The following is a 24,190-nucleotide window of genomic DNA, read 5'->3' as shown; positions in this document are numbered from 1 at the left end:
ATAAATAAAAATAAACATGATACATTCATTTTCATGTTGACTCTATTAAAGTAAATCCACCTGAATCTACACTAGCCTTTTAAAATGAGATTTAGAAAAGATCTGTTAAATCCTCTTAAATAAATGATGGTTGTGATAAAAAAAATTTTTAAAAGGTGAAGTATGTCACAACAGAAATATTGGCTGATACTCATTTGTTCTTGAAATTCTGCACCAGGCCACCATTTTTATTTAAGAAAATGTACATTGCTCAGGTGACACAAGGGGTTAAATGACCATCAAATAAAGTATCCATGGGAACATTCTGACTGGGAACCCCAATAGTGAGAGTTATCTTGATCAAAGTTTAAAACCATAATAATTGGGATAGATTTTGAAAAAAGAACTTTTTCAAAACTAGATCTCAGAAATATTTATTATTGCATGTAACAGCAAAAATGAATATATATAAACAGAGGGAATGCATATTAATCCATATGAAGGCCCCAACTAGAAATCTGCAAAGGAATGTGACAATAACCAACTGAGACAATAAATAGAGATTGCTCTCTCATATGGCAAGAGGATTGATTTTTAATAATGCTTACCTGGGTCAGAAATAAATACTCAGCATTTAATACTTCAGGAGAACTAAATGTTTTAAGAGACAAGAAACAGCAACAGTTCTGTGTCTCTTATAATGTCTGGTTCTATCCTTATCCACTATATACTACAGCATGTTGACCTACTGCTATTGTTCCTTGAAACAGAATCATTCCTTGTTTTTCATTAATTGGGAGCGAGTGACTCAGAAGAATGTTTAGCTTTATTTCAAAAGTGGCTTTTTTTTCTTTTTCCAAATGGTTTGCTTTGCATGCTAGTGCTATCATTGAGGAAATGAGGTTCCAAGTGAAGAGCTTTGAATGCCAGAGCCATTCATCAGTTATGCAGGGAGAAAATAGAAATTATCCCCTTCCTTTTTCTGCTCTTCAATAATTTGATTACTAGAATAGTTTTTTTGAGACTGATGAACTAGGCTTTCTTTCTAACACTACTTGTAACATTTCCCACAGATGATAGGTCTAATGGCTTAATGAGGTTAAAAGATCAGGATGTCCTAGGGTCAATTCCTAAGCTGCTGCTAATCAGCTACAAGGGTCAAAAGAGGGGGCTCTGCTTGACCTTTTTTGAACCCAGAAGTGCAGTGAGGATTTTGAAAGAACCGTTGGTAAGTCTCGCTTGGTCTCAACTTGCACACTGAAGAGATGAGCATATGTGACATTGTTCTACTGTTTAATTGCACCAACAAGGTAGAAGAAAAGAAAGACACCCCCCCACACACACACTTGGTAGCGACATGTTAAGAACAGGCAGGTAATAGTTATTTTTCAGTGTTGCTAGAATATAAGCCTCCAGGTTACTCTGGAAAGTAATTTTCACTCTGAAAATTTAAGAATAAAAGTTTGATGGGATATGTTTTTGGACTTTTAAGAAACTGAAGCTATTTCAAAATTAAGCTTGGTACACATTCAACCTGAAGACATTTCTAAATTATTCATAGGAATTTCATTTCAAGCATGGCTAGTATGTTTTTTCAGATAGGGTCAAGGGAATCATTGTGAAGTGCCACTTGACCCCTTCCATTTCTAGGATCCAATTAATTTTTAGCATCTCTTCTTTCTAGTTTGATGTAAGTAATCACCCTTTGCAAAATAAGACTGTTTCTGGACATGCTTTCTGTCCAGCTTGTCCCCATTCCAAACTTAGCAAGCACCTATGCTGGCAGACAAGAGGGAAAATACTTATTGCAGTGATGCTAATTCCACCCCTTATGTACTTTTGTTTACATCATAATAGCAAAACACATGTTTCATCATTTGCTTGTCACCATGGTTAGGAACAAATGCCAAAAAGCAAGTTGCCAGTTCCTGGACTATCTTTTTAAAGTAATGACTTAGTTCGTGGAGCAGTAAGGCCAGCATCTCCAAAATAGGTCATATCTGCCTAAAAAGGAAGAGGAAACAAATCCTGAAGTCTGGTATATAATAGCTGTATTAACTTGCTATATATGAGTCTTGTTATGGTTCCACAAAATGTTCCCTCTGGCAGAGGAGGCTTTTGTCCAGGGAATTTCATACTACAGTGAGGAAATAAAGTACTCATTCCTCATGCATTTTAACCATCTCCTGGTCACCTATATCAGCAAATTTAAGGCAGATGTATACAAACCTCTGTCAGCTCAAGAACCATATCTTGTGTGACATGTCAAAGATCATATGTCAGGTGCAAAGCAACCAGAACAGCTCCATAAAGTAGTCTAATAGGTTACTTTATTGTTGATCACCTGTTTATAAGAATCTCGCCGGATTGTCTGTCTTCCCTCGGTAAAAAAGGGTTTGACTTGAGATATTTCTTCCCCCTAATGGACTCTAAGCAGACATGTCTTTTAATCCTCCCTGTCAGGGCCTCCTTTCCTTCAGCTGGTGTTTCACTACACCATACTTGCATAGCGGATGGAGCCAGGACAGTGTTAGGAGAAATTACAATGGGTAGGGCAAAAAATCCTTGAGTGGTTGCAAAGTTTAAGATGTCAAATTTTCTTCTTAAGCTCCCCCAATTCCCTAAAATCTATCAAAGGACCTCAGCCATGGAGAGCTTTGTTACCACAAAAGGATGCTGATAAAGCTGGCTATGGGCCCTGGGTCACATTTCCTCTATTCCTGATTTTAAGGAGAGATAAAAGACTTGTAACTTTTAGCAAGTATAATAAATGTATGGTTTGAGGATTTCCACAAGACCATAGGAAGGGTAGTGGCTGAGTTAAGAAAGTGCTGATAGCTCCCCTGTGCATGGTCTGAATTATGTGTCACTTCTCCAATGACAGGTTAAATCATACTGCAAGGTTAAATTATTCATTCTTCCAAAATAAGAGAACTCTGAACAGATATAGGTGCACAGAAGGATAGATTTGTTGATCCCTTTGCTTTTTAATTCCCTCTGTGTTGTAAAAAAAAGCAAACTAAATACCAAAACTGTTGATTAAATTTGTTTAGGAAGAAAAAGAGAATGAAAGTAATTTTGGATAAATTTAGATACCATCTTGGAAGAAAAAAATATCTGACAGGGAAATGTATTTTTGGTCAAAAATACTGTTGCCTCAAGGAAGATGGTGAAAACAAGAGTCCCTTCATGCTGAAGAAGGAAATGGCCCACTGGTTTGTTAGTCATGTGATGGTTGTCATGAGCAGGATTTACAGTAAGAAAAGTCTAAGCTGTTTGTATAGCAGGATTAAAGAGTCCGCAGGAGAGGCATTTTTTAAAAAAGTGAAAAACAAACAGCAGCGATGCCTAAGGCTTTCAGACAAATTCTCCTTTCCCCCTTTCTCTCTATTGATAGACAGACATTGCAGATTTCAATCATCCCCTGGCTGATTAGACAACAGTAGCAGATGTGCAATCCAACATATGTCATCATCATTATCATCATCATTGATGTTAGCTGAGCAGGATTTATAATGAATCTATGTGACATGTCACGGTTTCACCTTGACTGTAGATTTTCCCCACCCTTTTTTCCATCATGGCACTAAGGTAGATGTTTGCGTAGTAGGCTCATTTTGTTGAGAATTTTGAGGATGGTGTGTGGAGATGTTTGGTGGTCCTGCCAGTTTGGTGGATAGCCAGCAACTTTGGTACCAGTTAGCCAGCAAGGGGAGTGGAATGGAAAAAAAAGGCAGCAGCAGCAGCAGCAACAACAACAAAGCGGTGGGGAAGTCAGGACAGAGGCAGTGAACCAAGCATCTAGAAGCATTCACTCGAGTCCTATCAATTTTTTTTTCTTGGATGGTGGCCAAGTGGATAACATTGGGCAGTGGTTTTTCCATTGCAGAAGCTCCCTAATGAGGATGTTAGCAGTGTTGCAGATCAGCTATCCTTGCTTTAACTGACTAGCAGAATAGACTCGGGAGGAATTAGCTCCTTCCCGCCAAAGGATCAGTCATGATATCTTTCTGGACCAGCTTCATGGACTTGGAGTGGGAAATACCATTTTGCAATGATTCTCCTTTCTCTGCCGCTGGTTCCAGTCAATTTTGGTGATTGAGGAGAGGTCAAACCCTAGGGTTCAACTCTCTTTCATCTCTTTAACAATTACATGAAACTGTTGATCATCCAACAGCATGGGGTACGATATCATCAGTACACAGATGATAACAGAATAACCTTATTACAAATTATATTTTATGATTCTGTTGCTGTTATTGTACACCATCTCCAGTTTTCAGAAATAAGTGATATGTAAATAAAGCACCACCAATCATTCAGACCACAAAGGGTGTTATGTATGCAGGCACCTGCATAGCAACAGCCACCAGGGGGCGTTGGCCTGAACGGTTTTGGCGGGAAACCCAGTTTCGGCGGGAAACCTAGGGCCAACCCCATTGGCTGTCCGCTTACCTGGCTAGGTATTTAAGGAGGCCAGGTAACCCTCATTCCTCAGTACGCTACCCCCTTCCAATAAAGAGCTGAACACATACTCTGGCTGGCGTCTCTTCCTTGCGTCGGACCCACTACACAACAGTGGCGACGAAGGTGGGATTGCTGCCGACAAGGAGCTGAAGTCACTGGGGAACGCTCCGCGAGCTGAAGGGAAAAGGCATTTTTCCTTCCTTCTTCCCCCCACGACCGCCAGCCGACCGGACCACGCCGGTCATCACATCCGCGACTCGAGACCCGAACCAGCACCGCGATGGCAAGAGCCGGACAACCCCGCGAATTCGACACCCGCCACCCCGAGACATGGGCCCGTTACCTGGCTCACGCCGAACTGTACATGCGGTTCAATCAGATCTTGGAGGACGGCGCGAAGGCGGCAGCCCTGCTCTGCATCGGGGGACCAGCACTCCTGGAGATCGCTGCGAACCTGTTCGCCCCAGAGGCCATCAACACCTTCGCGTACTGGGACCTCGTGGCCAAGCTCAATGCCAACTTCCGGCCCCGGCACTCCAAAGTGGCCGCGAGGTCGCAGTTCGAAAAAAGGGACCAGCGCCCCGACGAGTCCGGTGCCGAATTCCTCGCCGCTCTACGAGAAGCCACCGTCGCCTGCAAGTTTTCGAACTTGGAGGAGCGGCTGCGGGACCGGCTGATTTGCGGCTTACGAGACAGGCGGCTGCAAGAGCGCCTGATCGAGAGAGAGGAGGTTTCGCTCCAGGAAGCCGAGGACGCCATCCTGGCCCACAAAGCGGCCTGCAGGGCCATCCAAGCAGTCCAGGAGACCCGGACCGGCAGCCAGGTGGCCAGCATCCACCGGCAGGTCGCCACAGCCGAGGACGACCAGAGCATCGACCTCCTCCAGCGGAAGTCGACCCCTGACCAGCGAGGCAGATGCCCAGACAACCCCAGGCTCCCTAGCAATGCCACCAACCCTCAGAAGTGCGCAGGGTGTGGTGGAAACCACGTGCGCAGCCTCTGTAAGTTCCAGGCGGCCATGTGTCGGGCCTGCAAGAAAACAGGCCACATAGCCGCGGTCTGTCGTAGCCGCTGCCCCCGAGAGGAGATCCACGAGCTGCAACCAGAGGAATCGCCGTTCGAAGGTACTGGGGCCCCAACCAAAACGTGAATTGCCTATGTTGAGAGCCGGCTGGCCATTAACCACACGGGTAGCCACCGGCTGCTCAAACCCAAAATTAGACTAACAATCCGCTTGCAAGGCGTTCCTTGCAGCATGGAGCTTGACTCCGGATCAGCGGTCTCGATCATTTCAGACGAGACCCTTAAATATATTAATAGCCGGAGCAAGCAGCGGATTAAATTACGGCCTACAAATTTAACCCTGACCGATTTTCAGAATTCGCCGGTCAAGGTAAAAGGGGAGGCTACCGTCTTGGTGGGGTTTAAGAGTCGCGAATAGCACCTGGAGGTTGTAGTGGTAGAGGGCCGGAGAGCCAGCCTGGTCGGTCTAGACTGGTTTGAGGCCCTGGGAATCACACTCTCTGGGATCCACCAGATCCAGGGAGACTCCGTCGAGGCCGTCTGCAAGGAGTTCGCAGACGTCTTTGACGGGACGCTGGGCAGGTACACAGGGCCCCCAATATCGTTCAAGCTTAACTCGAACATTCCCCTGTTAGGGTCCGGCCGCGGCGAGTCCCTTTCGCGCTCAAACATAAAATCGAGCACGAACTGGATAAGCTGGTGGCCCAGGGAATATTAGAGCCCGTAGATGGGGGGGAGTGGGAAACCCCAATCATCACCCCCCTTAAATCCAATGGGGAAATAAGGATTTGCGCCGACTACAAGTGCTCGGTGAACCGCGCCCTAAACCTGCATGCTTACCCGGTCCCCACGGTCAGCCACGTTCTCACTTCCCTCCAAGGCGGCGCCATCTTTGCAAGGCTCGATCTTGTGCAGGCGTGCCAGCAACTCACGGTTACCAGGGCAACAGCTGACATTCAGACTATAGTAACACACAGGGGAGCATTCCGGGTGAACAGGCTGCAGTTTGGGGTCAGCGTTGCTCCTGGCATTTTCTAGGAAGTTATGGAGAAGACACTCAGGGGCATCCCAGGAGTTTGCCCCTATTTTGATGACATCCTGATTGCAGGAGCATCAGCAGAAGAGCTGGCAGGCTTAGGGTGGTACTGTCCAGGCTGCGCACAGCTGGCCTCAAACTCAAGAGGGAGAAATGCAGCATAGAATTCTTGGGATTCCGGGTAGATGCCAGGGGAATCCACCCCACAGAGTCCAAGGTGAGGGCAATCAAACTAGCACCCACACCCAAGAACAAGGCAGAGCTACAGGCATTCCTGGGCCTGCTGAACTTCTATCACACATTCCTTCCACACAAGGCAGCCATTGCAGAGCCACTTCACAGGCTACTGGACAAGCAGGCAGCATGGGTCTTCACCTCCGTCCATGACCAAAGTTTCAGAGCCTTAAAGGCACTACTGTCAGATAAATCCACAGTAACCCATTTCATTGAAACAAAGCCCATATGCATCGCGTGCGATGCATCCCCTTATGGCGTGGGCGCAGTACTAAGTCACCTTGAGCCCAATGGGGCGCAAATTCCCATAGTCTACTATTCCAGGACGCTGTCTGGAGCAGAAAGAAACTATGCCCAAATCAACAGGAAGCCCTGGCAATCGTGGCAGGAATCAAAAAATTCCACGATTACCTGTATGGCAGGGAGTTCACTGTCTACACGGACCACAAACCATTCCTGGGCCTGTTCACAATGGACAGGCAGACACCCCAAATTCTGTCCCCCAGAATGCTCCGGTGGTCCATCTTCCTTGCAGCCTACAATTGCAAGCTGGTGCACAAGCCAGGGAAGGAGATGGGCCACGCAGACGGTCTAAGTAGGCTACCCATAGACACCCCTGATCCAGACCCGGCACCAGCAACACAGATCCTAGCCCTGCAGGAGCTACCAGAATGCCCGCTCCATGCCAAGGACATTGCCAGCAACACTGCCACCGACAACATCATGAGCAGGGTACACGCATGGGTTTGCACAGAGTGGCAGGACAAGTCCCCAGGGCCTGAGTTCCAGGCCTATTTCACCAGGCGCAACGAGTTCTGCACACACAGGGGTTGCCTCCTCTGGGGAAGCAGGGTCATCATTCCCACCGCAGTCCGGGGCAAAGTATTGGACTCCTTACATGAGGGACACCCGGGGGTGGTTAGGATGAAGGCACTGGCCAGAAGCTACCTCTGGTGGCCAGGGCTGGACAAGGACATTGAGGAACGGGTCAGGGCCTGTTACACGTGCCAGAGATCCAGGCCAGAAATGCCACACGCACCAGTACACAGGTGGGAGGCCACACACACACCCTGGTCCCACATCCACATTGACTATGCAGGGCCATTTCAGGGCCAACTGTTCTTAGTAGTAGTGGACAGCCACTCCAAGTGGCTGGAGGTAGTCCCTGTTCCCGACATGACCTCGGGTAGGAAAATCCAGGTGCTCAGAGCTCTCTTTGCCACACACGGCCTCCCCGACATAATTGTGTCTGATAACGGGCCTCAGTTTACTGCTACTGATTTCCAGGCGTTCTTGAAGGCGAATTGGATTAGGCACGCCACCTCCGCGCCCTTCCATCCATCGACCAACAGGCAAGCTGAACGGATGGTAAGGACGACCAAAGACACACTCCGGTGCATCATTAGTGGGGACTGGCATCACAGGCTGGCGAAATTCCTACTCGCCCAACACACTACACCATGTGTTGCTACCGGAAAGAGCCCAGCAGAACTTCGATAGGGACGGCCTCTCATCACCAAGCTGGACCGTTTACACCCGGACCGAGTAGCAGCTGAGACGGATAGGCCACCATCATTGTCATCATCATCACCATCATCACCATCATCATCATCATCATCATCACCATCATCACCATCATCACCAGCACACAGAGTTCTCAACGTGGGGGACCTGGTCTGGGCAAGGAACTACGGGGCAGGGCATCCATGGGCTCCGGGGACAGTGGTTGAGAAAACTGGACCCCTCTCTTACATTGTGGGGGTGGAGGGGGACAGACACATAAGGCGACACATCGACCAGCTCAGAGGAAGGGTCCCTGAGTGCACCACACACGCCCAACTGGAAAGCCACACCCCAGGAGAGGTCAGCCCAACCGGAAACAACACAGAACAAGAACCAGAGGAGGAGGGCCTCCTGAACCCAGCTCGGCTCAACCCAGCACAGAGGCCTCAAGAACCGGCTGTCCAAGCCCAGGGCCAAGCCATGCCCAGATGATCCACCCGGCCCCACAGGACACCTGCCTACTTGGCGGACTATGTGTGCAAGTGACCACCACACAGTTGCCTTGCATTTGACACACAGTGTATATAGTTACGTAGCTAGTTGCAAATTGTTTATCATTGTTATGTGGTTCTTCTCTAAGGGGGGAGGGGTGTTATGTATGCAGGCACCTGCATAGCAAAAGCCACCAGGGGGTGTTGGCCTGAACGGTTTTGGCGGGAAACCCAGTTTCGGCGGGAAACCTAGGGCCAACCCCATTGGTTGTCCGCTTACCTGGCTAGGTATTTAAGGAGGCCAGGTAACCCTCATTCCTCAGTATGCTACTCCCTTCCAATAAAGAGCTGAACACGTACTCCAGCTGGCGTCTCTTCCTTGCGTCGGACCCACTACAGAACAAAGGGTGTTGAAAGGAGAAGGCAAACCCTACTTTCTTCTGGGAAAATCAAAAAAGTCAAGGTAGTGCTTTGGCAATGTGATCAAAGGCCCACCTATTTGTACAAATGATGCTGTGTGCACAAATGTTCAAGAGGGATGGGAGTTGAGTTGTGTTGCTGCAATTACTAGTTATTTTTTTCTGAACTCCTTCCATAAACGTCACTACATGAGGATGAGCCCAAACAGAGTTGTGAGATGACTCATTGCTTGACCTCTACTCAGTTTTCAGAATGTGGGTAGCAGTAGGTACAGAAATCACAGTTAATTCAAGAGTTAGATTCCACTTGTGAACAGAAATTTTGTAAAAGGAGCAGCTGAACCTTGGATGGCACTCAAAAGCTTCTGAGTCCTGAGTGCTAGAAATAGTATCTTCCTATTTCCCCCAGTTACTGTGTAATGCTGGAAGCCTGGTTTTTCTTTTCTTTTTTTTCACTTTGCCTGCTACTAGATATTTGGTTTGAATTCTCTGAATTAATCATGAATTGACATTGCTGTAAGTGATTAACCTGCTGCATATCAGGTTTTGTTTACTGGCTTACTTTACAGCCAATTCTTAATCAGGTCATTTAAAAACAAAAAAAAACCCTACAGTCTAAAATGCAAGCAAGAAAGAGAAAGGCCATTTCCTCTGGCTAGGGAGATTGTGAAATATTTGTGGAGACAATTGATGATGTAACTTTGGCCATGTCTGCTATTGGCTTGATTTTAGATCTCTGTTTTTCTTTTTGTTAGCTTTCATTTTGAATTATCTGCAGCAACCGATGCTGCACTTGGATTGCAAGAAAGTGGGAACTACAAGACAGTTGGCTTCCACTGATTCTTCCTTTCTGTTGTCTGTCTTCCTACTCTGACTATTTGGAAATTCTGCATTTAGAGATAGACTTTTGAGGTATATCAATGGCTGTGGTGAATATGAGAGAATAAAGATAGATTGCTTTGCCTTGAGTAGCTTACTTACTATAGTACAAAATCGCCAATCTCCGGGTGGAATAGGATGTATGTCCTAGACTGGGGTAGGCAACCTTGGCTCTTTTATGACTCGTGGACTTCAACTCCTAGAATTCCTGAGCCAGCATGGTTGCCTACCCCTGTCCTAGGGAGGTGGGTGTACAGGTCCAAGGTCCTAAAGTAACATGATTATCCTAGTGTCCTGAAAAATGATGACCTGAAGACAATCAAATTTCTGTGGCAACTTTAATGCAAACAAGACTTTATGGTATATCCATTTCTTTCTCACAAGATCTTATCTTGTCCTAACCCAATCTTTGATCTAAATTATTATAGCTAGTTTTTACTGTTTTTATTACTATAGTTAGTTTACAGCCTCTGGTAATTTTCACAGCTGAGTAGCAAAGTGGCTGCATTTGCTGATGATACCTAACAATTCAAGAGGGTAAAATAAAAAAATGAATTGTGCAAAAGGATATTTCTGGACTGAGTCAAAGGGTTTCAAAGTGCAGATGAAGTTCAGAGTAAGTAAAATGCAAAATCATGCATACTGGCACCAACATCTGTTTTTCATATATCAATGAATGGGATTTGAGCCTGTAGTGGCTGGCTGGGAAAGAAATTGTAGAGTCATGGTGAAAATGTTAAAGCATTGGATTTTCACTGGTCAGTCCTAGATACTAGTCTACCATCAGCCATAGAAATTCACTGTGATGGGCCAACAGACTCTGAGCCCAAACTATAATATATCACAGAACCAACTGTTATAGGGAAAATCAGAGAAGAGAGTGTTATAAATGCTTTAATGTGTTCCAGAACAAAAGGTGGATCTTAAATCTAACAAATAAGCCCATGGGCAAAAATTAAACCACTTCAACAAAAAAAGCTTCTTTCAACATATAAGAAACAAGAAAAAAGTTAAGGAAATGATTGGTCCATTAGTGGGGAAAAATGGCAAGAAGGTGACAAGCAACAGGGAGAAAGCAGAACTATTTAACTCGTTTTTTGCATCTGTCTTTACACAAAGGGAAAAAACAGTCCAACCTACCAAAACCAGTGCCATAAAAAACAGAATAGAAACGCAAGTTAAGATAGGCAAGAAAATGGTAAGTGAGCACCTGTCCAGCCTAGATGAATTCAAATCACCAGGACCAGATGGATTATTTTATTATTTTTATTTATTTTTATTACATTTATATCCCGCCCTTCTCCGAAGACTCAGGGCGGCTTACAAGCTTAGCAGTAGCCTTCATTCTATGTATATGCCTGCTTGTTAGGGCTTTCACACACACACCAAGCGGCATTATTACAAAGTCAGCTTAATTGCCCCCAACAATCTGGGTCCTCATTTTACCTACCTCGGAAGGATGGAAGGCTGAGTCAACCTTGATTACACCCCAAGGTTCTCAAGGAACTGGCAGACGTGATCTCAGAACCACTGAGCTATATTTTTCAAAGATCCTGGAGCACTGGGGAACTACCAGAGGACTGGAAGAGAGCTGAAGTAGTTCCCATATTCAAAAAAGGGGAAAAAATAGATCCAGGAAACTACAGACCTATCAGCCTGACCTCAATACCTGGGAAGATTCTGGAAAAGATAATCAAACAACAAATCAGCGAACACCTTGATGCGAACAAAGTTATCACTAAAAGCCAACATGGGTTTGTCAAAAACAGATCGTGCCAGACAAACCTTATTGCATTCTTTGACCAAGTGACAAAACTAGTGGACCAGAGGAATGCTGTAAATTTAATTTACTTGGATTTCAGTAAGGCATTTGATAAAGTAGATCACAACCTACTACTTGATAAGATAGAAAAATGTGGGTTAGATAGCATCACCACCAGATGGATTTGTAGCTGGCTGACTGGCCGTACTCAGCGTGTGGTCCTCAATGGAACTGCATCTACGTGGAAGGAAGTGTGTAGTGGGGTGCCCCAGGGCTCTGTTCTGGGCCCAGTGCTCTTCAACATCTTCATCAACAATTTGGATGAGGGGATAGATGGGGAACTCATCAAATTTGCAGATGACACCAAGCTGGCAAGAATAGCCAATACTCCAGAAGATAGGCTTAAGATACAGGAGGATCTGGACAGACTCGAACACTGGGCACTATCTAACAAAATGAAATTCAATTGTGAAAAAAGTAAGGTTCTGCATTTAGGCAGGAAAAATCAAATGCACAGGTATAGTATAGGTGGTACCTTGCTCGATAGTAGTAACTGTGAGAGGGATCTCAGAGTCCTAGTGGACAATCACTTCAATATGAGCCAGCAGTGTGCTGCAGCTGCCAAAAAAGCCAACACAGTGTTAGGCTGCATTAACAGAGGGATAGAATCAAGATCAAGTGAAGTACTAATACCACTTTACAATGCCTTGGTAAGGCCACACCTGGAATACTGCATCCAGTTTTGGTCACCACGATGTAAAAAAGATGTCGAGACTCTAGAAAGAGTACAGAGAAGAGCAACAAAGATGATTGGGGAACTGGAGGCTAAAACATATAGGGAACGGTTGCTGGAATTGGGTATGTGTAGTTTAATGAAGAGAAGGGTGAGGGGTGACATGATAGCAGTGTTCCAATATCTCAGGGGCTGCCACAAAGAAGAGGGAGCCAAGCTATTCTCCAAAGCACCTGAAAGCAGGACAAGAAGCAACGGATGGAAACTAGTCAAGGAGAGAAGCAACCTAGAACTAAGGAGAAACTTCCTGACAGTTAGAACAACTAACCAGTAGAACAACCTGCCTCCAGAAGTGGTGAATGCTCCAACACTGGAAGTTTTTAAGAAGAGACTGGACAGCCATTTGTCTGAAATGGTATAGGGTTTCCTGCCTTAGCAGGGGGTTGGACTACATGACCTCCAAGGTCCCTTCCAACTTATTATTATTATTATTATTATTATTATTATTATTATTATTATTATTATTATTATTATTATTATTATTATTATTATTATTATTATTATTATTTATTTATTTATTTATTTATTTTCATTTGTTATTGCTTTGTGCCTAGCACCAATTCAATATGCTGGTTGCCCCTGTAAAATTTTACACAAGGAAAGTGTAATATGTGCATTAATTGCTAGAATGTTGCTTAAGCAGGGAAGCTGGCTAACGGCTCCCAGCTCCTCAGACAACCCGTCTCCAGCACCACCTCTAGGGTGGCAATAGGTTGCTTTAAACCTATTGGCCACTGCCTAGAGGCCAGGGTATAAATTGCTGCATTTGCAGCCCTGTTTCTCAGTTATCCTGCAAGCAATAAATAATGATCTTTACTGAACTCACTCGCCTCGTCTTGTCATTGAAGCGTGAACCCAGTATCCAATAGAAAGTATATTTGCCACAGATTCAGGCCATCCATATAAGCTATGGGAGGTGAGTGGCTGGAGGATCAACAATATATCTTCTCATTGACTGCATCTGCTCTTTGGACCAACCTGCCTACTCTGATAAAGAAGCCCCAACCTTCTAGCCTTCCAAAAAGCCTTGTTATTACCGTAGTTTCCGGCGTATAATACGACTTTTTAACCCATGAAAATCTTCTCAAAAGTCAGGGGTCGTCTTATACGCCGGGTGCTGAAACTTTAGGGACAGGGCTGGCTGGAAAACCTGGAGCGGATCTTCCATTTAGTCTGCGCAGGGAAAGCGGGACCAATTGGAGTAGAAGCTGCAGTCTGTGATTTTTTACAGGCTGGGGTCTGGGCGTCTTTCCTTCTAAAGTTGAAGAGCAGCTGTAGGCAGGTGGGGAATGCAAGAGCAACTTGAAAGGCAGGTGGGGAATGCCGTAGCCAGAGCAGCTGCTTAGCTCTAAGGACACATTTGACTCAGGAACTGGGCGGGCTGGCTGGAAAACCTGGAGCGGATCTCCCATTTGGTCTTTTTTTAAAATCCCATTTATATCCCGCCCTTCTCCGAAGACTCAGGGCGGCTTACAATTTAAAACACAAATCAATGTGCTTAGCCTTCATTCTATGTATATGCCTGCTTATTAGAGCTTTCACACACACACCCACAAGCAGCATTATTACAAAGTCAGCTTATTGCTCCCAACAATCTGAGTCCTCATTTTACCTACCTCGGAAGGACGGAAGGCTGACTCAACCTTGAGCCTGGTGGGATGAGAACCTGCACTAATTGCAGGCAGCTGGTGTTACTTAAGGCTCTGCGCAGGGAAAGCTTTAGAGTGAATTAGGAAAAGTGAAAAAGTGAATTAGGAAAATAGGAAACGGTTGCTGGAATTGGGTATGTGTAGTTTAACGAAGAGAAGGGTGAGGGGTGACATGATAGTGATCCAATATCTCAGGGGCTGCCACAAAGAAGAGGGAGCCAAGCTATTCTCCAAAGCACCTGAAAGCAGGACAAGAAGCAATGGATGGAAACTAGTCAAGGAGAGAAGCAACCTAGAACTAAGGAGAAACTTCCTGACAGTTAGAACAATTAACCAGTGGAACAACCTGCTTCCAGAAGTGGTGAATGCTCCAACACTGGAAGTTTTAAAGAAGAGACTGGACAGCCATTTGTCTGAAATGGTATAGGGTTTCCTGCCTTAGCAGGGGGTTGGACTAGATGACCTCCAAGGTCCCTTCCAATTTATTATTATTATTATTATTATTATTATTATTATTATTATTATTATTATTATTATTATTATTATTATTATTATTATTATTATTATTATTATTATTAAGTTTAATCCACTTGCACTGTTTTATGTTTACATGTTTGATGACAAACAGCCTTATGTTTATAAGTGACAGTTTTCCTACTAAGTACCTGCATGTCATAAGCATTTGAATTAAAATTACCATATTAAAATCAAATCTGATGTTTTTTAATTTTTATTTGGTGTGCGTTGGAAGAGGGGTAGTCTTATACAGCGAGTATAGCCCAAACCCTATAATTTAACAGGAAATGTAGGGGGTCGTCTTATACGCCCAGTCGTCTTATACGCCGGAAAATACGGTATATGGGTGTTGAAAGAGCTGCCTTGGATTAATTAGATTAGGTCAACTGCAGTATTGTTTGTATTGGCTTGTTTTATTTTTTTCATTTTAACTCATCTCAAGTCCTCAGGAAGTGGGTCAGCTGTAAATAATTCTATGTAAAGATGTATGTGTGTTTGTGTATGTATGGAGAGAGAGAGAGAGAGAGAGCAATTAAAGAATTTTAAAAAGAAATGATATGTTTTCTTGTAAATAAGCCATTCTTGTATTATTATTTTCAAGTTGCTCACCATAACTCCAGGAACTTTCATCAGACAATATTATTACTCTAGAATGTTCACTGAAGATTTGCTCTTTTATTTATTTATTTATTTATTTTGGCTTTCATACTGTTGTCCTCTGTTGCAGATGTTGTTACCTCAACTAAATCAGATGAGAAAGACTCATCTTTCCCCTATGTACCTCCAGAAAGGAACTGGATTCTTTCTTCTGGTTATTCTTCCCATCCAGGTACTTTACTCTTTCTTCTTTAAAATATTTCCATAAAACTGAGCAGTTTGCTTTTCTTTTGCCCTACATGCAGTTCATTTATTTCCAATGAAGAGCTCAGCTGGTATTGGTCTTTTGTTGCAGTTTATGTTTAAACAGCTTTGGTGAACTCTTCAGATTCTTGCCCTCTCTTGTTCTTATCTAGGGAATCTAAGGAATTCAATAATTTTCAAGTACCTCTCATCTACCTTAAGAATTCTAAGAAGACATACAAGTACTATTGCTATAGACCTTGAAGGCTTAGGGAATAGTTGAATGAAAAATGAGTGAACTGAATAAATAATTTAAGCCAGTGCTGACTTTCAGTGTACTTATGTCTGGTAGGGATATAGATTTTTATGTAAGGTTAAATGAGCATACATTAAATCTAGCCAGAGGATGATAAGAGATATAATCTGTGTTACAGTTACATAGTTGGTGCATTCATTCTTATTTAAATCAAGCCTTCAGAAAAAAAATGGTATTTATTTCATTCATGAATAAATTGCAGGAATGTGGAAAAAATGTGTCAAGCTCAAAACAGACATTTTAAAGCATTCTGAGCTTGAAACAAAACACGTGTATTTTAAGACTTTGTTCAAGATTGAAACAAAACTTAGTCGTTTTGAGCAGTCATAGAATATTATTTTGAAATAGTCCATTCAGACTATCAAATCATTCTGATCGCTAAATGGATTATTTAAAATGCTCCCAAGGTTAAAACAAAATGTTAGTGTTGAAAGGGTTTTGTTAGAACAAAGTTAGAACAAAATACTGAGCCATTCTAAGTGTTGTTGCAATGGAACATAGCCAACTTCATGTTTCAAGGAAATATTTTTAGCAGGCCTGTTTTGTTCCTACCTTTTTCTATCACGTACAGCCCTATTAAACTTGTTGGATAAGGTCAGTCTTGTCTGACATTCTCTTTCCAGTTGTAGCAAGGCAAATGCTTCTGAAAACCCACAAACATGACTACAAATAGCAATGGCAATAGAATTTAGATTATATACTACCCCATAGTGCTTTGCAGCACTCCCTGGGCAGTTTACAACAAAGAAACATTATTTGCATATTGCCCCCATTTTACCAACCTCAGAAGGATGGAAGGCTGAATCAACCTTGAGCTCCAATCAGGCTTGAACTCCAGACTGTATTAGAGCAACTGTTGTTGTAATTTTCATCCACCACTAGATGTCAGCACCAGTTCATTTTTCATTTTTCAAAATAAACAGTTGTCTTCTATTTTCATAATTTAAATTGAAAATCTTAAAAGATTTCACCCATTTCAAACCTATCCAAATGTAAGTCTTGTATTCATTTCATTTCAGACTATTTCTATCCCCCATAAAATGTTTAATTCGCCACTTCCATCTGTAGGAGGGCAGAGTAAAGGTCCCCCTCCTCACTTCTGGAGGTTTTTTCCCCTTCTTGGGGTTTCCCCCCCCCCAGAAAATTAGTTAATAAATAGAATAGAGAAAATTGATGTTCTTACTCAGATCTAAACATGTTGTTTACAATCAGTTTAAAACAGTACTTTTGGGCTTCAGTTGCTTGTAGCTTGGGATAGGCCAGTGATGGCGAACCTTTTATAGACCGAGTGCCCAAACTGCAACCCAAAACCCACTTATGTATCATCGGGTGCTGGGTGACTGTGTTCTATTGCTTGTGCTTCCATAATGTTGAATTCCAATATTGCATGATCACTTCCCCCCAAGGAATTCGGTTGCTGGAATTAGGTATGTCTAGTTTAATAAAGAGAAGGACGAGGGGGGACATGATAGCAGTGTTCCAATATCTCAGGGGCTGCCACAGAGAAGAGGGAGTCAAGCTATTCTCCAAAGCACCTGAAGGCAAGACAAGAAGAAACAGATGAAAACTAGTCAAGGAGAGAAGCAACGTAGAACTAAAGAGAAACCTTCTGACAGTTAGAACAACTAACCAGTAGAACAACCTGCCTCCAGAAGTTATGAATGCTCCAACACTGGAACTTTTTAAGAAGAGACTGGACAGCCGTTTTTCTGAAATGGTATAGGTTTTCTTGCCTGAGCAGGGGGTTGAAGACCTGCAAGGTCCCTTCCAACTTTATTATTATTATTATTATTATTATTATTATTATTATTATTATTATTATTAGTAGTAGTAGTAGTAGTAGTAGTAGTAGTAGTAGTAGTAGTAATAGTAGTAGCCAATCAGCACGACAAACAGTTTAACTTTTTCAAGCTTGCAAAATTTCATATCCCACATTCTTAACTTTGACCCTAAAGAGGAATACTGCATCTGGAGAATGCTGAAAGAAATGGAGTGCTGTTATAACGGCCCCATGTGACATATCTGTCTTTTTCTTTGAGTCAGCGACCAACAACTGAAATGCATTCAGAAAATGCATATCCTCTGTGGCTAGCTTAAGCATGCTGTGATATTCATCCAATCAGCAAAGTCAGGACTTTTTCAATAACAACAGTGCAATAGTTAATTTTACATGATTTCTGTACTATTATTAAAATATAGTGGTGAATAATCTGGGACAAAGGATATCCTCTATCTTATGCTTGCTTATTGCCAGTACAACTTGTGTTGTGTCTGATAAAGAAAAATGTAACTCATTTGTTAAAATTAGTATCATTTATTATAATAATATCTTGGTTGGTTGATTGCTTGATTGCCCTAATGATTTTATTATTTTTTATAATAGAAACTCCATGTAATTTTGGATGGAACTGTTCCTGGATTATGTCTGCTAATAGCTTTGGACAACCTGACTGGCTACTATCTTCAGTTGTTGCTCTGACTTCTCAAGAAGATCAACACATTATGGACATAATCTCATCCAACAGAGATCTGGAAGGTTATAAATTTGTGCTCCACCTTTATATTTGTGGTTAATTATCTGTATGGCTAGAGAACTTCCTTTCCCACTTGGATTTACTTCTGTATGGCATCCAACACTGCTTAAGGAAAGACTAATTGCTCTCTCCTCCTCTCCACACACATTAGCCTTTAATTGACATAATAGAATGAATATCTAAAATATTTTTCAAATGAATATTCCTTGTGCATGCAGCCCACCTGTTAAATGTTGCTTATTTATAAGCAGTGCTTTTTTTGTAAAACAAAAAGGTGCCAGAACTCACACATATCATACAACCCACCTTGCCTACCCTACAAGGTTCCATCCAAAAAAGGTGCCGGAACTCCATTCTGAGCGTTCTATGAGAAAAAAGCCCTGTTTATAAGAATCATCCAAATGAATAGAGACAAATACTATATACAGTATGTTGTAGGGAGCTTTAGTTGTGAAAATTGGCTCTTTTTCTTTCTTTACTGGAATTCAACACATTTTCTCTTACAGAAAATAAAAAAATAGAAAATGCTGAAATCAGTTCATATGTTAACAGCAGTGGCACGCTACATGTTCTCTTCCATTAACTGGAATCAGTTAAGTCAAGTTCCCATAACAATTAGATTACTTTCCTTTCTCTTGCAACGAATTATGCTCCATGTTTTCATGGATGATGGCCTGGCTGTCTTTATCCCCAGTGTAAGTCACAACATACATACCAGCTGCCCACATTTCAAATTCTCTCTCACAGTTGATAATGGTAGACAGTGGAGCGCTCAACAAGAAAGGTCCTTTGCAATGGCCCTCTTTGGAAAGAGAATGCAAAAACACTGCAGTCTGCACAGTTTTCCCTAGACCCACTTCATCAGCCAGGATGGTATCTGTGCCTTGAGCCCAAGAGAAACGCAGCCAGTTCAGGCCTTCCAGGTGATAAGGATGAAGGGTTCCTCCAGTTACATCTAAGTAATCTGGTTGTCTATCATATTTTACTGTGGGTGTTTCTGGTGGTCTCTCTAATTTTTGTAATTTCACTTTCTTTATTTCCCCCCCCCCCCTGGTCTTCCTTCTTCACCTCTCATCAATTCCCTGTGGTTCCAATATGCCTGTTTGTAGATATCATAATCCAATATCTCTGCCTCTTCATTTTCCCCAAGAAGCTTGGTCATATGGTAGATCTCTCCATTTAATAAGATAATGAACATTCCCCTTCTTATCCACACTATGATTGAGAATTCGATGGATGATCATCCATTCTGGTTTAATCCCATATCAATAAAACTGTTCTTCCATCTCTGCAAACTTGGGATCCTTGTTCTTCCGTTTGCGACTCTTCTCTTCTTCTCTCCCAAAGTCTCCTGAAGATGGCTCATCCATATAATTTTTACATTGATAATTGTGGAACATTACTTGGCAATGCGGGTCATGAGTAGTTTATTATCAACTCTCCTGCCACTTGACAAAGAAGTGTCTCAGGTCTTTCCTCCAGAGGCTTAGGAGAAGGTGCATTTGGGTCTACCTCAGCAGGTCGTGGCACTGGAGTTGGTAATGGAGACTGTCCCCATTTCCATGTCAAGATTTTCTGCACTTTGCCTTTCAGAGGTGGGCAAGTACAGCATGGACAAAGCCATTCTCCGTTGAGGATTTCTGGCAAAGAGGGATTCAAACAGTCTATGTGATAAGATGAAGGGCAGGCATCACAGCAGAGAAGTTCTCCACCATCTTTACAGACACGACAGAACTTCATGTGATCATCTTCTTCCTCTGTATCGCCTCCATAGTTTCCTCATCCTTAGAGTTATCTTCTTTGGCCTCCCACTGGAGACCTTCTTTTTCACAATGGGGGCAGCTCCACTTACCCTCTGGTGGTTTCTCCATATCTGGATCCAGACAAACCATGTGATAAGCACATAGCATGATCTCTCCCCCCTGCTGGCACACCTCACAGTAGTCCTGATGATCTGTCTCGTAGACATCCACTGTTGCAATTGAAACATCTTCTCCTTTCTTTTTTCCTCTTTCCTGCTTTTAATTTTTTACAGCTGCAGCTGCTGTGACAGAGCCATCTGACACACAATAGCTATTGTTTACAACTGCCCTATGTGGATATCTCTTGCACTATATGGCTCGTCTGCGTTACTCTAGTGCTGACCTGTATGCCCTCAGGGGGGCTTCTCCCTCCTGGGTATGACCTGCCGCCTTTTTCTGTAATTCCCTTAATGACGGGCCCAATTTTTGGGACCCCAAGAGGTGGTTGGGCATGGATAGGGGCCTCTGGTGGAAATGCATTAAGAGGCCCCTAGTATGTTTTTTAGCCGGTTGTTTTAAAGGGTTAGGGGGGGGGAATGGTAGGGTCAGGAGGGAATTAGGATGTGTTTCCTCAACCGATTGTCAGTCTGGGCTTGAGATGGTTCCCAGCGAGATGGGGTTGGGGTTGGGGTCTTCTGGTTCTCCTGGCATTGGAGTGGGGTTTCAAATCCCCACGACGATTGGGAATGGCAGCAGGCGGTTACACGGAGGGCCATATCGACATCTGGGATCACGCCCCTGCTGTCTTCAAGCGGTGGCGTGCTCCGACCCTCCAGTTGGTACCCATTTATCCGGGGGTGAGGGGGATCAGGTCCCTGAGCTCAGGCTGGTGTACTTTAATGCCAGATCTGTGGTGAACAAGGCTCCCCTCGTTCACAATTTGATTGAGGAGGAACGCGCGGACCTGGCATGTATTACAGAAACCTGGTTGGGCTTGGAGGGAGGTGTCCCTCTGACTGAGCTTTGCCCTCCAGGTTTCTGTGTGCTGCATCAGCCGAGGGCTCAGGGCAGGGGCGGTGGGGTGGCGGTAGTTATAGGGGAGACCTTATGTCCGCAGGAGTCCACTGTTGTACAGATAGGCGGGAGTGAGTCCCTCCTCCTGAGGTGTGGCCCTGGGGCTCAGTTGGGCTTGTTGCTAACATACCTGGCACCCAGCTGTGTGGCAACGGCCCTGCCCGAGCTTCTCGATGCCCTCTCAGGGTTGTCGGTTGAGTTTCCCAGACTTATAGTTCTGGGCGACTTTAACCTGCCTTCTCTGGGAGGGTCATCTGAGTTAGCCCGGGAGTTCTTGGCCTCCATGACGGCCATGGACCTGACCCAAATAATTCAGGGTCCGACTCATGGGGGGACACACACTCTCGACCTAGTTTTCTTATCTGGGCAGTGGCTTGATGATCTGGGAGGGGGCTCGGCAACTATTGTCCCCCTGTCATGGTCCGATCATCACCTCCTGAAGTTGGTCTTCCGTTATGCCACCTCCCCCACTGCTGGGCTGCCGAACCGACCAGGTGGTTCCACCCCAGGCACCTAATGGATCCGGAATGGTTCCAGATGGCGCTTGGGTCTATACCTACCCCCCTCACTCACAGCCCAGCCGACGCCTTGGTGGATGCCTGGGAAAGGGCTGCCACCGAGGCGCTCGACCATGTTGTACCCTTGCGACCCCTGACCCGGCGCAGATCCCGGTGGGCTCCATGGTTTTCTGTGAAGCTCCGGGAGATGAAGCGTAGGAGAAGGGGTCTAGAGAGCTGTTGGAGGTCCAGCCGATCCGAATCTGACCGATTGCAGTTAAGAATCTTTATAAGGTCTTATCTTGTGGCGATGAGGACGGCGAAGGCTAATTACTTCGCTGCCCTCATCGCATCCGCAGATAATCGCCTGGCCGACCTGTTTAGGGTGACTCACTCCCGTCTTAACCATGAGGTGAGGGAGGATCCCTTACAGGGATGGGCCAAGGAGTTTAGTCATCATTTGATGGACAAAATCTCTCAGATCCGGGCCGGTTTGGACTCTGACTGGGCAGAGTCTGACGTGGAGGAATCGGACGGTCTTGAGCATGTTATTTGGACGGAGTTCGATCCTGTTTCTCCTGATGATGTGGACAGGATGATGGGGAGGCTGAGCTCCACCACCTGCTTGTTGGACCCGTGCCCCTCCTGGCTGGTTTATGCGGCCCGGGAGGAGACAAGAGGCTGGTTCCAGGCAGAAATAACTGCTTCCTTGAAGGAGGGTATCTTCCCCGCCGCCTTGAAGGAGGCAGTGGTGAGAACCCTCCTCAAGAAGCCTGCCCTGGACCTGGCTGTTTTAAATAACTATCGTCCGGTCTCCAACCTTCACTTTTTTGCGAAGGTTGTTGAGAGTGTGGTGGCGCATCAGCTTCCCCTGTTCCTGGAGGAAACTGATTATCTGGACCCGTACCAATCGGGTTTCAGGCCCGGGCACAGCACAGAGACGGCATTGGTTGTGCTGGTGAATGATCTCTGGCGGGCTCGGGACAGGGGTTGTTCCTCTGTCCTACTCCTATTAGATCTCTCAGCGGCTTTTGATACCATCGACCATGGTATCCTACTGCGGCGTCTCAGGGGGTAGGGAGTGGGAGGCACCGTTCTATGGTGGTTCTCCTCCTATCTCCTGGGCCGCTCGCAGTCGGTGTTGACGGGAGGGCAGAGATCCGCCCCAAGGCCTCTCGTTTGTGGAGTCCCTCGGGTCAGTTCTCTCTCCCCTCCTGTTCAACATCTACATGAAGCCACTGGGCGAGATCATTCGTGGTTTCGGGGTGGGGTATCATCAGTATGCTGATGATACCCAACTTTTTTTCTTCACCCCGAACCAACCCAGTGATGCTCTCGCCGTGATGTCCCGTTGCCTGGAGGCGGTCCGGGTCAGGATGGGGAGAAACAGGCTTTGTCTCAATCCTGCCAAGACTGAGTGGCTGTGCATACTGGCATCTCGGGTTAATCAGACTATTCCATCTTTAACAATGGGGGGGTGAGGTGTTACCCCCGTTGATAGGGCTCGCAACTTGGGCGTCCTCCTGGATTCACGGCTCAATTTTGAAGACCACATAGGAGCCGTGACCAGGGGGCCTTTTGCCCAGGTTCGCCTGGTGCACCAGTTGCGACCCTACCTGGACCAAGATGCCCTACGCACAGTCACTCATGCACTCGTGACCTCCCGTTTGGACTACTGCAACGCTCTCTACATGGGGCTGCCCTTGAGGACCACTCGGAGGCTTCAGCTGGTGCAGAATGCGGCCGCGCAAGTTGTGATGGGGGCTTCCCGACACTCCTATGTAACACCTCTACTCCGCAAGCTTCATTGGCTTCCGGTTGCCCACCGGGTGAGATTCAAGGTGCTGGTGATGACCTATAAATCCCTAAATGGCTTGGGTCTGGGATATCTGAGGGAACATCTGCTGCCGGCATCAAGTTCCCTTCGTCAAGTGCGCTCCCACAGGGAGGGCCTTCTCAGGGTGCCGCTGGTAAAAGATTGCCGGCGGATAACACCCAGGGGGAGGGCCTTCTCTGTGGGTGCGCCTGCCCTTTGGAACCAGCTGCCCGCGGAGCTTAGGACTGCCCCCGACCTTCGTTCATTTCGCCGGGACCTGAAGACCTGGCTCTTTGAGCTTTCCGGCCCAGGCTGAGAGTTTTAATTGGGGTTTTTTATATTTTTTTCAGGGATTAAATTTAATCTTTTAAATCGTTTTTAATTTTTGTATCAATGTTTTAAGTACCCTGTAAACCGCCCTGAGTCCTTCGGGAAAGGGCGGTATATAAATTCAATAAAATAAATAAATAAAATAAATATTTTCATCATCAAAGTCTGATTCAACATCCAAGTCATCCTCCTCGCTAAATGATTTTTTACGCTTGGAGCCAAATTCTCCGAGTTTGATTTTTAAAGGTGCCGCCTTCTTGGTTTTGGGTTTTTTGATGTCAGGGACACAA

The 24,190-nt window shown here is 44.8% G+C and overlaps 1 protein-coding gene across 1 annotated transcript in view; it reads left to right on the top strand.

Moving 5' to 3' along the window:
* Window positions 1-24,190, top strand: part of LTK (leukocyte receptor tyrosine kinase) — a gene marked incomplete at both ends in the record, with an annotated part of 140,197 nt that overhangs the window by 22,756 nt on the left and 93,251 nt on the right. Inside the window, 2 exons of the mRNA XM_081341750.1 lie at window positions 15,479-15,580; window positions 18,291-18,443. Of these exons, the coding sequence (XP_081197876.1) occupies window positions 15,479-15,580; window positions 18,291-18,443 (255 nt within the window). The remainder of the gene's footprint in view (window positions 1-15,478; window positions 15,581-18,290; window positions 18,444-24,190) is intronic.

Source organism: Vipera berus (assembly GCF_964194415.1).
Source record: "Vipera berus genome assembly, chromosome: 1".
NCBI lineage: Eukaryota > Metazoa > Chordata > Lepidosauria > Squamata > Viperidae > Vipera > Vipera berus.
Note: the sequence above shows the minus strand (reverse complement) of the source record. Positions and strands in the feature narration are given on the sequence as shown.